Here is a 15,850-nt window from a genome sequence, read left to right as displayed (position 1 = left end):
CTTACTCTTTTCTCTCAGTTTCACCCATCCAAGAACCTTTAACTCCACTCTTATGGAGATACAGGGTTTGGAAAAGGTTCTCCTTTTAGTCTGGTCCTAACCGTGCTGTAGTTCGGTATTTGCAGATCAAATGTTTTCTAGGGATAAAGAACAACTAGAACTCCATTTTGTCTTGTTGCCGTGCCCTTGGGATCATCAACTTTTCCTTTAAGCAAAACTCAGTCCCTCAGTTTGATTCTTTTTTTTTTTCTTTTTTTAAGATTTTATTTATTTGACAGACAGAGATCACTAGTAGGCACAGAGGCAGGCAGAGAGGGAGGGGGGAAGCAGGCTTCCTGCTGAGCAGAGAGCCCGATGCGGGGCTCGATCCCAGGACCCTGGGATCATGACCTGAGCCAAAGGCAGAGGCTTTAACCCACTGGGCCACCCAGGCGCCCCCCTCAGTTTGATTCTTAAGTGGATTCTGTTTGATTCTTTCCCTGTGGCTCTGCCAAAACTCTCACTTATGTCAGTACTGAAAACAATAAAGATTTCTTTAAGACCAGTTTCCCCACAACTTCATATTCTCCTTTCCAAGGCATGGAAAGGCTCTAGCTTCGTTTTTCTCTACTTGAGCCAAATAGAAATCTAGCGCTTCATGTGTGCAAGATAGAGTAAAATAGGAAAGAGGCTGAACAGAACAATATCACGGACTTGTTTAGTGAGGTCTAGAAGCTATCAACTTCGGAATAAAGGAACTTGGGCTGTTGATGCCAGGTGGCCTGGGATAATGTTGACATTGCCTATCGTGGAAATAAGATTTCTACGAAACAATCCCAAAGGTCAGACTGCTCAGAAAAGGGAAATAGCAAATAATAATGATAAAACCCAACCACAGTGAATCTACTTCTAAATTAAATTATTTCTCTAAATTAAAATATGGACAAGGACATTTGTATCTGTCTGCAACTTGGACTTTCCAGTAAACTAAAATTTCCTACAGAGGTTTTTAGCTATTTTCTTTGGTCCAAATTTTGGTTTAAGCTTGGTAGAAATATTTTGTGGTTGTGCCTCTTTGTCTAAAGAGAGAGAAAATGTGGGGACACTATGCCAATGTGTTTCACTTGATCTGATGGCACAGCCATGAAAATCTAGGAACTAAGAAGGAGGAAAAAGACATCTTTAGCCATGAAAAAGAGCTGATTCTCAGTGGGGAAAACAGAGCCAAAATATATTTAGAGGGAAAGAAAGCATGCCCTAAAGCAAAACAGCACATGAAAGGTGTATAAAATACAAATCTAGAGAGCTGTATTTAAAGGTAGCGGATGGAAGTAACATTGAGGAGGGAGTGTCTCTTAGAGCCTTATTAATGATGATCAGAGCCTTTGATCTGTAGGCAACAGTTTGGGGGCATCCCCTCCTCACTGGTGTCTGAAAACCATCCCTCTTTGATAGCTGAGAGAGAGTGGCCTCTGCTCATGTCATAGCAGATTGGATCAGGAGGGTGGCAAAGCCCAACGAGGTAAGAAGGAGAGATACAAGAGTGCTTTCACTGTAGTGACGTTTGCTGTCTTGGTTCTTGATTAAATGGAAGCCTTGACCCTAGGGACTGCACTCCCCTCACGACACCATTCAACATCATTACATACCTGTATGTATGTATGTGTTTGTTTATACTTTCCTTTATGCTCTCCAAGTAGGCAAGAAAGCATGGATGAAGAACAGAGGGCAAGTCAAACTTGTTTGTGGGTGGTACTGGGGTCCCTGTCCAAACTTTGTGAATTTAACATTTCTCGTTTGGTGTTTACCCAAAGATTGAGATGATGACAGTTTTCTCCCCCATGGTTGCAGCAGCTCTTGTCTGAATAGAAGTATAGTTCCTGCTCTTTTCCTGCTTTTATAGTGCCTGACTGCCACCAGCAACAGCAGCAGAGGTAACTGGCTGCAAATTCGGAATTTTGTGCTTTTCTTTTCAGTTTGCCTGGAGTGGGGAACCATGCTTTAGGAATGACAAATACATGTTGGCAGCATCACGTTGTTTCCTGGCACCAGGGAGATTCCAGGCTCTGGGAGGCACAGGCGGTTTGGGGGCCTGGAGGAGTCAATGTGCACACAGACCTTCCCGTCACGCTGCGCCCAGACGGGACAGGCTTCCTGCGGGGAAGTTAGCGAGGGGGAGGGGCGGCGGCGATGTTGGAGTCCGAGCCGCCCAGGCTTTAAGGCTTTGGAGAGACGCTTCTGGCCTCAAGCACGTGCCTCATTTGTCACCATTTTCCTTGGTTCCTAAACTGCCCCTGAGAGCATAGCAGCTACCACCCGGTCAGAACAGCGAGACTGGGAAGACGTTAACCTGAGTCATGCTTGTGACCTTTCCAAAATTGTCAAGAAGTTACCAGGTGAACTGTAAAACCAAGATAGTCTACATCCCAGGCTCTGCCACTGCATGTTTGCCCTACAAGCTTTCCCTCTGAACTCGGCGTATTTTTGGTTTGGAGATGGATTCTAGAGCCAGGCAGGCTGGGTTGGAAACCTCACATCTGTGGCCTTGGGCAATTTCTTTAAACTCCAAGTTTCAGTTTCCTTATGAGAGAAGATTTAGTCAATACCTAGGTAAACTGTTCAGAACACTACCGTGCATTTCATGAGTGATGTATAAATGTTAACTTTCATCACTTTTATTTTTTCGTTAACTTTCATTATTATGTCTGTATAATATATTTCATATTACATAGAAATTTGATGAAAGTGGAGAGTCAGAACTAGAAATTAACCGAGATTCTTTTTTTAAAAAAAAATGTTTTTTAACGGTTTTGTTTATTTATTTATTTGAGAGAAAGCAGGAGAGAGTATGAGCAGCAGGGTGGGAGGTGGAGGGGCAGAAGGAGAGGGGGAAGCAGGCTCCCCACTGAGCAGGGAGCAACACATGGGGTTCGATCCCAGGACCCTGAGGTTATGACCTGAGCTGAAAGCAGATGCTTAAGCAACTGAGCCACCCAGTCTCCCCCCAGCATCTTCCTTTAGAAGGAGGAGATGAGATGAGATCATCTATGTAAAGTCCACCTAAAAATGAGGTTTTTTTCCTTCCCACATCTGGGCTCCACTTTCAGTTGGAATGCAAATGAAACATCGCTGCCATATCCCTAGGACTCAAGACACTGAGAGGAAAATTCTGCACCAGACCCAGCAGTGGTGGTTACTGAGAGGTGGGCTGGGCGGGGCTGGGGCATGGGTGGGCCTGGGGCTGGAGCAGAGGAAGACGACAGAGAAGAGGGGGAGTCTGGGTAATGTCGCTGTCTTATCTTAGAAAGGAGTTGTGATGTTCTCAGTGGTTGGCTCCTGTGTCTGGATTCCTGTTAACCTGCCCCTTACTCAGAGATTCAGGGGAGTCAGTATTTGCCTCTGGTTATATGTAGACCTAGAATCTCCCACGGGTAGATGCTGTCTGTTGCAAGAGCCAGGCACTTACTAACGGCTCTGCCTTCCTCTGTGATCATGTCTTGAGGCTGCTGCCTTTTGGCCCAGCCGTGCCTGGATGAACATCCGGGCTTGAATGAATTTCCTTCTCCTTACTACCCTCTCTCTTGCCCTTCCTTCCTCCAGCACTTACTGAATGTGTCTGTACCTTTTGCCAGACTTCGTGCTAGGCACAAAGACCCACCATGGATGTTACCAGCCTTAGACTGATCTGCTGGTGTTCAGGCAGTCTCCTTCTTGACAACAATTCCTAGGCCCCCTTTCTGGCCATGTTCTTAGGTCCTGGGATTCCCAAACCCCACGTGCCCATTATTACTCATGGTTTTTTGCCTGCCTCATTCTTCCCTCTTCTGACTCTCATTATGAAAGGGGTGACCCAGGGGCGCCTGGGTGGCTCAGTGGGTTAAGCCCCTGCCTTCAGCTCAGGTCATGATCCCAGGGTCCTGGGATCGAGCCCCGCATCGGGATCTCTGCTCAGCAGGGAGCCTGCTTCCTCCTCTCTCTCTGCCTCTCTACCTGCTTGTGATCTCTGGCTGTGAAATAAATAAATAAATAAATCTTAAAAAAAAAAAAAAGAAAGAAAGAAAGGGGTGACCCAGTTCTTCCAAGAGGGAGTGTTCTGGTTCTCAGTGGATTCAAATGTTTATCCAGACATACACGATAGCATACTCAGCACTTCAGAGTAGAGGGAACGTGGTTCTCTTTCTCTAATCTCTTTGCAGATCTCCCCTGCTTTCATCAGTTGGGGTGTGTTATGGACTAAATGGTTGTGTCCTTCCCCAAATTCATATGTTGAAATCCTAACCTCCAGTGTGATGGTGTTAGGAGGTGGGGCCTTTGGGAAGTGATTGGAAGATGGGGCTAGACCCCCATGAATGGGATCCATACTCTGGACTTCTTTTAGACAGGCCACAGAGCTGCATTGCCCCTTCTGACACGGGAGGACACACACAAGAGACAGCCATCTATGAATCAGGAAGCAGGTCTACACTGGACATCGAATATGCCAGAGCCTTGACCTTATACCTCCTACTCTCCAAAACGGAGAAATCGGTATTTATGGTTTAAGGCACCCAATTTACAGTATTTTTGTTATAGTAGCCTGAACAGATTAAGTCAGGGTGATAACCTAGAGCAAGAATTCTGGTTTTCCTTTGAAATATTTCACCCCAACCTTGCATTTCATTCCTAGCGATAGCACTTTGGTCCAGGGTCTTGGCATCTCATGCCTGTGTTGCTACAGCAGCCTCCTGGCTGGGTTTCCCCATGCCAGTGCAGTCTCGACAATGTAACTTGAACTACCTGATATCATACACCCAAGGTCTGCTTCTACTGCATTTCCCATGGTACTCATTGCCACTTTATTGCCTCTCAGCTTCAAATTTATCCTTCATTGCCTGGCTTGTGAAAATGGACCTGGGACCTTAATAGTTTAATATTAATAGTAAACATAAATAAAAATTATAACATTTTTCCTTTGCCAGCTGGCATGAAGTTAAACTTTGCCAGTATGGAGTTCTGGAAAGGCATTGCAGGAAGAAGGCTTCTTCCTCCTCGGTCCTGTGGGCAGTGTTGCATTTTTTCTCTATTCCTCAGCCCTTTAGGTTTCTTCTGGTGCTAAGTGCTTGTAGGATACAGCTTCTCCAGGGTCCCCCAGCTCTCAGTTTAGGTATTGATGGCATAGCGGGGAGCCCCAGACACTGAGGCCTGGATGCCTCTGTACACCCTCTCCTCAGTCCTGTGCAGCTGGACGGCTAGGAAACAGACCCCCATGCCTAAGAGGTACTTAAAGTATACTAGGTTATTATAGAGGGAGGCCTCTCCAACGCCCAGTTTCAGCAGCACCCACAGTGGCACTGTGGCCCTCCAGCATCTTCTATGTACCCAACTCAAGCATCAGCCTCAGCTCACATGTGCCCTGGACATTTGTTTTGTGATGGTTCCAAGGCAGACACCAAGCTCTCTGGGCCTCACACCTACAGCAGTGCCCAGTACTCTCAATATGCCAGACTCCCTGCACACCTGTCCAGCAGCCTTGGCTCACCTGAGCCCTAAGGGTTGTTTCTGCTAGCCCAGAGACTGTGCACTAGCTCTGCCTTGCCAACCCAGCAAAATCTTCCATCAACCAGTGACTGCAACCAGCCTTCTCCAGTGAGGCCTGAACCCTGTTTCCAAGTTTATGCTTCCTTGAGTACTCTCTCTCTACCTGAAGACACTTAAGAGTTCCCTTTTTTATCTTTATAATTAGTTTCTTATCATTGGTCACTAGTTTAAATTATTGTGTGCAATGGTTAATTTTATATGTCACATTGGCTCATGATGGTGCCTAGACATAAGATCAAACACCATTCTAGATGTTGCTGTGATGTATTTTTTTAGATGTGATTAACATTTAAAGGAGTAGACTTGGAGTAAAGCAGATTACCCTCCATGATGTGAGTGGGCCTCATCCAATCAGTTGAAGGCCTCAAGGTAAAAAGATTGAGGTCTTTCAGAGGAAGGAGTTCTGCTTCCAGACTGCCTTCAGACTCCTGCTGCAAAACCCATTCTTCCCTGGGTCTCCAGCCTGCTGGGCTGCCCTGTACAACTCACATTTGCCAGCCCTTACAATGGCCCAGTTCCTTAAAATCTCCCTCTGAGTATACACACACACACACACACACACACACACTTCCTGTTGGTTCTGTTTCCCTGACTAATACACTGTGTTATTTCTGTCTCCTGACTGGACCGAGATTGATAGACTCATGAGCAAGTCAAAAATATCTTGTCAAGGGGCACCTGGGTGGCTCAGTCCATTAAGCGTCTGCCTCTGGCTCAGGTCATGATCTCAGGATCCTGGGATTGAGCCCCACGTTGGGCTCCCTGCTCAACAGGGAGTCTCTTCTCCCTCTGCCTCTCCCCTCATTCATGCTTTTTCTCAAATAAATAAATAAAATCTTTAAATTCCAATCAAATCTTTCCTGCTGACTCCAATCCCCTCTATAACCTGACCCCACCATTTCCATCCATTTAATTAATCGTCCTCAGTGTCCACCCCAGGAACACCCCCCCGCCTCATTCCTTCTCTGCCTGCACTCAGTTTCCCTCACCTTTCATGCCTTCCTGTCTTTCCTCTTCCTGTTCACATTCTAGCCAACCTCAAATTCCTCTACCTTCATGAAGTCTTTTTATCTCTTGTAGCCATCACCATACTCTCTCTTCCTGCAGACTATGCCCATGCCATATCATTGGGGGCTAAACTATATAGTACCTCATCTGGTTTGTGTGTGTCTATGTGTGTATGTGCTAATATTTACTGAGATCGAGTTTTTATGGTGAAGCAGGTCCTATGCTATATACTTCTAATCATTTGATCAACTCATTTAGGAGGTTTATTTCATCACAGACTCTTTGTAGGGGGCTATTCATTCCTCTCACACTCACTATATAATTAAAAATTTTCTTCTTTCTTTAAGGAAACAAATGAGATTAACAAATCAGGACTATGGTCTCTTGTTCTTTAAGATTTTTTTTTAAAATTTTTATTTACTTGACAGAGAGAGAGATCATAAGTAGGCAGAGAGGGCAGGCAGAGAGAGAGAGAGAGAGAGAGAGGGAAGCAGGCTCCCTGCTGAGCAGAGAGCCAATTCAGAGCTCGATCCCAGGACCCCGGGATCATGACCTGAGCTGAAGGCGGAGGCTTTAACCCACCGAGCCACCCAGGCACCCCTGGTCTCTTGTTCTTAAGTAAGACTCCAGAAGACTGGGGTACACCCTTCTTGGAAGAAAAACAACAGATACATATTGGGAGAGAGGACATATAATATGTGGTGTGAAAAACCTCTCTGTGCGTCTGCATATTATAGTTGTCTGTTGGTTTAGTATATCTAGTAAATAATAGAATCTTCCCATTGAACCTGCCTCGATTGAGACAGTCTATCCTGAGATCCATTGTGAAACTCCTTGGAGATAGTAGAATGGATCAGAACACCTCCCCCTCTTTGCATTAGTTGCTTGGTCATGTCTGCAGAGTTGACTGGGAGTTTCTAGCAAACCCCTTCCTGTCTAACCAAAGAAATCTAAATGGCTCAGAGCTTTGGAAGAGGGAAGAGAAATTTCACCAACATATTGTTAAAAATAATGTGGATAATTTCTGAATGTCATTTGACCTTGTCTTATGTGAAGAATAAAATGGAAGCAAACAGGCCCTGATTCTTCACATCAGAAAGGATTGTCTTAATACTGCTTGTTGACTTTGGCAGGGTTATGAAACAATATCATTGTGAGAGCTGCATTATCCACATTCTATAAACTGGGAAGTGGGGACAAGGGGGTTAAGTAATGTGACCAAGGAAATGCAGGTAATAGGTGGTAAATCCAGGAAATGAACCAAGACTTACTGAATCACAGCATGAGACTGTCTCAGTGAAATGAGATTTATTCCATACAGGTCAGATTCAATGTGTCCTATGCTCACATTCACCTTGGGAGGTCAGGGCTATTATTATCCTCATCTTATAGTTCAGGAGAAAGGTTTGGAAAAGCTCACTGAATTCCCTAGGTCCACCCAGGTAGCAAGTTAGCAGGACTGAGGCTGGATCCCAGTCTGTGAGAACCAAAACTAGTAATCTTATTAATCTCTGCTCAAAAGACTATTTCATGTGGGTCTTATGGACCCGGGTAGATACAAACTCCATTTGAACAGGGATTATGTGTTTTTCCCCAGGTAGTAGCTAGGACAGGGTTGAATCCAGAGGAAGTACTCAGTTAAATACACAATGGTCAAAGCAGACGACTGTCAAGAAGCCCATAGTCCTGGTATCCAGCACCAGTCTCTCTGGGGATAGGTGTGTTTTGCTGTGTTTCTTCACAGCTATGACATAACCTCTTCAGAGACAAATTTTCCTAGTTCTCTTTTCTCCTCCCTAGAATTATGTGAAACGCACTTGTCTGGTGGCTTTGGCTTTTTTCAATCCTTGAGGCCCCACCAAGATAGAAGATTGGCCCTGGAGGATGTGCTACTCAGGACAGACGATGGCTAGAGCCAAGGGGTGGCCATGAAGATGGTGTTGCATGCTTTGAACTCTGGTGTCCTGGTCCTGGCTCTGCTGCTACAGGGGTCGCTCACTCACTAGCTGTCATCCCGGAGTGAAGGACATATGGGCTATTTCTCCCAATTTAGGGAATAATCCTACAGAGTGTTTTGGCCACTGCTTGACTTTAATTCAGAGATCTCATTGATTATTAGTCCTTCTCCTATGATGTGGGCAAAGAAAAACAACATCATGAAAGAGGTATTCTAACCACTGACTAGACCAAAGCTTTGGGATAATATGTTGATTTAATTTGGTACTCTGTTCCACTTTTGCACAGAAGCAGAATTGACTAGGTATTAATTTTCTCTTCAGTGGAAAAACATTTAGAATCTCAGGGCTAAATGGTATTTTCTTATAAAATGTTTTAACTCCATGAGCTCTACTTTTATTCTACTTCTGCAGATAAAAAAAATGAAACCTGCCCCAGTTTTGTAGCTTAGAGATACTATTCTTGGAATTGGAGACTGTGATTTATTGGAAATATTATTGACTATAACAGCAATAAGAATGGGTCTCCTTAATTTTCTTCCCATTTGTTCCAAAGATTGTGCTAGATGCTTTTTTATATATTACATATATATATATATATTTATTTTATAAAAAGTATATGTATTGTAAATTCCAACAATATCCCTTTTGGATCTGTGTAGATCCTTTCACGCCAATTTGAATTATGCAAATTTTGAAGAGTATGATGTAAGCATCAAGTACAAAATTACAAATTAGGTAAATACTCCCAAATTTAAAAAATCAACAAGAGTTTTAAAACTTTTGGGCCAAGAGCACTCTTTACTCTCTTGCCACAAAGTAGTGCTTCTTTAGCTGGTATTTAGAAATACCTGCCATTCTCCATCAAGCTTAGTCTTGGATTCCATCCACTCTTGGGAAAACATTCCTTGCATAAAATATCATTGTCTTGAATTGTAATGCCAGACAGCCAAGAGCAGTGTGTTCCTTGTAGATGGTGGGCAATTAGTAAATGATCATGTAGTGAATTTGAATAGGGTAAATGTGGTCAAAAACCAGCTGGTTAGTCCTTCACCTTTGGGACGAGAGCCTGACCACTCTCTTTTCATCCCTTCTGAGCTCATGGACAGGGTTTTACATTTCCAGCTGAGGATGCAGGTGGGAACTTTTCCTGTCCAGCCAAGTACCTCTAAGTGACTTCAAGTTGATCCTCTCAATGTTGCTCTTAGACTCCTTCCTCCCTCCTCTTTCCTTCAGAAAACTAGCACATGTGTGAAGGCTTTTTGTGCATAACTTTTTATTCTCAAATAAGTGTAGATTCACAGCAAGTTGAAGAAATATGTACCCTCACTCAGTCCCCCTGACAGACACATACACAATCATCTTACAAAACTCTGGTAGCACATGTGTTTCTGAAGGACAGTAGCTCACTGAGTTTAAGTTCTGAGGGAAACACATCTATGCACTGAGAGGCAGTTACCATCTCCTCAGGCTTCAGTCCGGGATGGGTCATGGGCATGGGCAGAAGGAGGCAACTGGCATCTTGGAATTATGTTTTGTAAGTGAGGATGGAACAATGGAGCATGCGCCAGGGGGCTTGGAGCCTCTGCTCACATGGGGTTCCCCCTGCCTGCCTCTGAGAGATATGGTGTTGGTCTCCTGCTCTCCTGCTCCCCGCCAGGGACCACTGCTGACTTCCCCCGCTGTGGGGTGCTGAGTGTGGGAGCCAGAGTATTGGGTTGAGGGGAAGCACCGGGTGCCTGCGAGTGTCTGTGCTTGCCCGGCAAGTATCCTCATGTTTGAGGGAGTTATTTCATATTGAATAATACAAAACACCATGAGAAGTCAAGACAGAGATGGCTGAAGAAAGGAAAAAGCTTATGTAAACTGCATTTTGAACAAAGGGCCCTACATTTTCCTTTTGCACGGGACCCCACAAGTTATATTGCCATCTCTACTTAAAACTATTTTTTAGTTAGCCCAGCCTCTCGCAAGAAACCTAGGCATGAAAATGAATATTTATCAGGAAATAGGAAGCTTCCACAGAAGCACAGAGTAATATTTGTTTGTCAAAGGCAAAAATAGTTCCCACTAATGCCAGAGAAATCTTGCTAAAGCACCTTTTTATCAAGGCAGAGGCTCTAAAACCCGCAGTGCTCCCTGCTCACAGAATACAGTCCGTAGCCACAGCCTGGCCCCGGGCTCTCCAGAAATAATCTGCCCTCATCTTATTTTCGGAATTTCAGGTTTGACCAGACCTTGACTCAAATCTGTGCTTGCTTCCAACTGAGTGCGGCTCATGCTTTCCCATTTCTGTGCCTTTGCTGAAATCATTTTATTTCCTGAAATGTCATTTTACCCATTCTTTGAGGCCGAACTGTCACTTTTCTCCTAAACTCCTGTAGCCTGTGCCTACCACAGTGCCTTTGCACGTGTTTCCTCTGCCCATGTCATTCCTTTCCTAGGTCTTGTATAGCTAGAGCCATCTTGTCATTTAGAGAAAAGGTCACCTTGCCACAGAGGCTTACCTAAAGACCTACTCGAAACTAACCTCCATCTCACCCCATTCCTATTCCATTAATTGTATTTATCACTATTTAGATTAACTTTGTGTATTTATTTATTTATTTATTTATTTTTACTAGTGCAATGATCATTTTTCCCCAAAGAGTAGGGACCTCTTTTGCCTTCTTCACTTCCATAGGCCTCAAACGGTTTAAGCACGCCTGGCATATACTTGTTGAACAAAGGAAGGGCTCTTTCCCTCCTCCAAATGCTGCAGCATTGTGTATGTCATATTTTCCTTCCATGTTTTCCCTCCTCCTCTATGCTGTTAGCTTCTTGAGGGTGGGGAATGATTCGTTCTTATCCCTCACAATGCCTAGGAGAGGCCTAGGTTCTGATACGTCTTCACTGAATGCATGTATAAAAATAAATGGTGCAGAGGCAGAGCATTTCTTTTCTCTTTCAGAACAACTGGACACAGCATTAAGCCAGAGAGATCAAAACTAATTGCTGGAACGAGAAGCACATGCCATTTAGCATTCATTGCCTCTGTACCAAGGACAGCCTTGGAAAAGTGTGTAATCAACTAACAGCACATCGTATCCAGAGTGACCTCTGTATTCATCACAAAGCTATTCTCTTCAGGCAATTGGTTGCCTTTGTGGCCTGTGGGATGAAAAGCTTCCTAAAATAGAGACCAGGGATGAAGTCTAGTTCTGACGGGAGGGATCAGAGCTAGAGGGCACCTTCTTTGTGAGCATCGGGCATCTGGGTTATTCTTTTGGTGAAGTACTTTGTTTTTCATTGTTGATAAAAATGGAGATACTAACCCACAAATCATTTCAGGGATCCAGGGAGCATGAAGGAGGTAAGATGTGGCGTTAGTCGAGAGTGACAGGTTTGGGACAGAAATGGGACCATTAAGTCAAAATGGGGTACATGCAAAAAAACAAAACAAAACAAAACAAAAAACAGAAGAGTGATCTGTTCTGACTCTCTTGGGCAGAGGCCCACTGACCAGCTCATCTGGGCTGAGGTGAGGCTTCTTACGTTCTGTGATGAAAGTGGGGAGCAGCAAATTACCCTCAGGCAGTGGAGAACAGGGTGAACACGCACAAGCTGAGACATCTGGAGGCCAGAGAGAAGATATGCAACGCCCGGAAACTCATTTGCACAGCTCCCTCTTCCCTTTATCCCTCAGAATAGCTTCTCACCCTTAGATGCTGAGCCCTTGGCTTCCCTGAGGAGTGAGGAGGGCTCCCCTCCTCCCTTAGCTGTGGAGAACCTTGTGAAGGGAAGCCTCTACGGTTTCATTCCTGGGGAAAGTTCGGGATTCAAAGAGCATTTTTTGGAGGGGAGGGGCAGTGTGCGGCACACATAGGAAAACACAGCTATGCAAACTGTGAGACACGTGGGAATCATGCCGCAGCTCCTGAGACCAATCTGCCCGGCTCAGGTTCCTCAGCAGGCTGAGATTGGCTGTGGGTGCTGATGGAGAAAGGTGTGATGACCTGGGCTGGTGGAGTTAGCGTTGGGGAGGGGATTTTAGGGAAATTCTTCCAGCAAGGTCCTAGAAGCCTGGGTGGAGTGAAGGCTTATTTAAGTCTTCTCTCCTGCCGGGGAAGGAAAGGCCTATTGTGTGACAAGGCAGCATGGCCTGTCTCCCATGGAACGTCTCCAGTCCCCGGGTTCTCAGTCCTCCCGCTGGCATTCCACACAGCTCTGGGCTGCTGTGCAAGGACGGTGGGCAGAGTCCACAGTCTGAATCCTTGCCTGTGGCAACGTCTCGTTGCGATAGCAGGTGGGACCCTGGCCTGCAGGCGGGATGAAGGAGTGGAGGATGGTGCTCAGAGAGGTCTGACAAAGGCTACAGGGGTCAAGAGGTGATTTCTTTCCTTCTCTTTCCTGCCACCAAGAAAATCATTCTTCTTACTCCTCATAAGAAAGAAATTCAGCAGAGCCTGGAATGAGACCAGAGCACAGTCTTACCCTCAAGGTCATTCACTTCTGTGGCTGCTGCTGTCTTGGGTCTTGCTTTTCCATTCTTGATGACAGTGCAAAACCAAAGAGCTTGTCTTTAGACTTGTTCAGTCTGGGCTCTGAGTTCCTTCATTTTGGCTAGATGTTTCTGGTTGGTGAGTAAATTATTTATCTGTCAAGTCAGTTACCTAGTAAAGCAGCACTTGCTTCCTAGGACTGATGACTCTAGGGTGCCAAATGGTACCACGGGTTCCCGCTCCCGCCAAAACAAAGACTGGCTTAGGAGCTAAGGGACTCTGGCAAGTCCTAGCAGCTCTACCTCCAAAATCCATGTCCGGTGTGTCTCCTTATCACAGGTCTGTGTGGCCACTATTACTCTTGGATGGAGCCACGTCATCTGAATGTCTGTAATAGCATCTCAGCTGGCTTCCCAGTTCCACCCTTGATATCCCCCTTAAGCCATTCTCCACTCAGAAGCCAGAGGCATTGTATTCATTTCCTATCGCTGCTGTCGGGACCTGCCACACTTGTAGCAGCTTAACACATGATCATTAATTTTCTTAGAGTTCTGAAAGTCAGAAGCCCACAGTTATTTTCACTGGGCTAAAGTTGGGGTGTTGGCAGGGCTGCATTCATTCTAGAGGCCCTAGAGGAGAATCTCTTTCTTGCCTTTTCCAGCGTTAGAAGCTGCTTGCGTTCCTAGGCTCGTGGCCCAGCGTTGTAGCAACCTCTGCTTCCTCTGTCACATCCTTTTCTGAGTCTGATTTTCCCACCTCCCCTTTATGGGGATCCTTGTGATGACATTGGGCCCACCTGGATAATCTAGGATATCCTCCCCATCTCCAGACTCCTATTCGTTTTAAAGACTTTATTTATTTGCGAGACAGAGTGAGCAAGAGAGAGAAAGGAGCAGGGGGAGGGGCAGAGGGAGAGGGAGAAGCAGGCTCTCCACTGAGAAGGGAGACCAACGTGGGGCTCTATCCCAGGACCCTGAGATCATGACCTGAGCTGAAGGCAGACGCTTAACCGACTGAGCCACCCAGGCGCCCTGTCAAGACCCTTGACTTAATCACGCCACAGTGTCCTTTTTGGCATATGAGGTAATATATTCACAGGTTCCAGGAATGCAGATGTGGACCTCTTTGGGTAGGTGGCACAGTGTGGGGAACAGGACGCATTATTCTGCCTACCCAGACATCATGTCACTCACCTCGTTAAGATGTATAACTTCCCTTTGCGTATAAAATAAATCCACACTCCAACACCTGGCTTCCAAGACCCTGCCCACCCCTCCAGCCACTTGTCCACCAGCCTTTCCCTGACTCTGTGCCTCCCTGTCACCCTGGCTTGTGCTTCCTCCTCTGAAAACCCCAGACCCTCTATTTTTGAGGGTCTTAGTGGTTGTTACTCTCTGGCCGGACTGTTCTTGTCCCAGCTCCTCACGCAGATGTTTACTCCTACTTTGGGACTTTGTCCAAATGTCAGGTTCTCTGAGAGATGGCAAGTATATAGCAGAAGAGTTTCCAATTTGGAATTCATTGTTTATTAGAAGGAAGGAATATACCATTAATTATGTGGCTAGGACCTTTTTTTGCTTAATCCTCAAATGCCCCATTTGTCAAGCATTGTGAGTCCCACTTGACTCAGAAGAGACTGAGGCTTAAGGAACTTGCCTGAATTTCCAAGGCTAGTGAGAAGTAGAGTGGAATCTGGATAGTGCCTGTCTGACAGCAAACCGAGTACCATTACTATTGTACATACCTGTATAGCAGGGATAGTTTAACCAATAGGAGAAAGCTCGGACTGTGGATGGACACTTGAATCCCGACAATACCACTTAGTAATAGTGTGACCTTAAGTGAGTGCCTTAATCTTGCTGAAATTCAATTTCCACATCTCATATCTTTGTTAGGAAAAGTAAGTGAAGTAAGATATACCAAGCGTGTAGCACAATGCCTGGTAGTAAAGTGAATGCTTAACAAATTAGTAAGTCTGAAATGGTATTAATAGAAACCTGCTACTCAAGAAGAGAGGCATTTTTGCTTCCCTCTAATTTAAAAGAAACTTCAGTGAAAAAAACAAATACTCCAATTTAAAAATAAGCGGAGGACATGAACACTTTTCCACAGAAAGACATCCAACAGACACATGAAAAGATGCTCAACATCGCTCATCGTCAAAGAAATGCAAATCAAAACTACAATGAGATATCACCTCACACCTGTCAGAACGGCTAAAATCCACAACACAAGAAAAAATAAGTGTTGGCAAAGATGTGGAAAAACAGGAACCCTCCTGAACTGTTGGTGGGAGTGAAAACTGGTATAGCCACTGTGAAAACAGTATGGAGGTTCCTCAATGCAGTAATTGATGCAGTAATTCTGCTACTAGGTATTTATGCAAAGAATATGAAAACATTAATTCAAAAAGATATATGCACCCCTATGTTTATTGGAGCACTATTTAAATAGCCAAATTATGGAAGCAACCCTAGTGTCCATCCATAGATGAATGGATAAAGAAGAGGTGGTATATATTTATACAATGGAATATTATGCAGCCATAAAGAAGGATGCGATCATGCCATTTGCAACAACATGGATAGACCTAGAAGGTACAGTGCTAAGTGAAATAAGTCAGTCAGAGAAAGATACATGATTTCACTCATATGTGGAATAAAAAAACAAAAAAGAAACAAATAAATAGACTTTTAACTATAGAGAACAAACTGATGGTTACCAGAGGGGGTCTTGGGTAGGGGAGATGGATGAAATAGGTGTAGAGGATTAAGAGTTCACTTACCATGATGAGCCCTGAGTAGAGAATGTATAGAACTGTTGAATCACTATATTGTATACCTAAAACTA

General features: G+C 44.8%; 1 protein-coding gene across 1 annotated transcript in view; it reads right to left on the bottom strand.

Annotated features, from left to right (window-relative positions):
- Positions 1–10,011, bottom strand: part of LOC308343283 (uncharacterized protein) — a gene marked incomplete at its 5' end in the record, with an annotated part of 33,978 nt that extends 23,967 nt beyond the window's left edge. The window contains one exon of the mRNA XM_080804321.1: positions 9,979–10,011. Within this exon, the coding sequence (XP_080660447.1) occupies positions 9,979–10,011 (33 nt within the window). The remainder of the gene's footprint in view (positions 1–9,978) is intronic.
- Between the last annotated feature and the right edge of the window lie 5,839 nt (positions 10,012–15,850).

This window comes from Martes martes (assembly GCF_963455335.1).
Source record: "Martes martes genome assembly, chromosome: 5".
In the NCBI taxonomy this organism is placed as follows: domain Eukaryota; kingdom Metazoa; phylum Chordata; class Mammalia; order Carnivora; family Mustelidae; genus Martes; species Martes martes.
The sequence above is the reverse complement of the archived record's forward strand: the minus strand, read 5'-3'. Positions and strand labels throughout refer to the sequence as shown.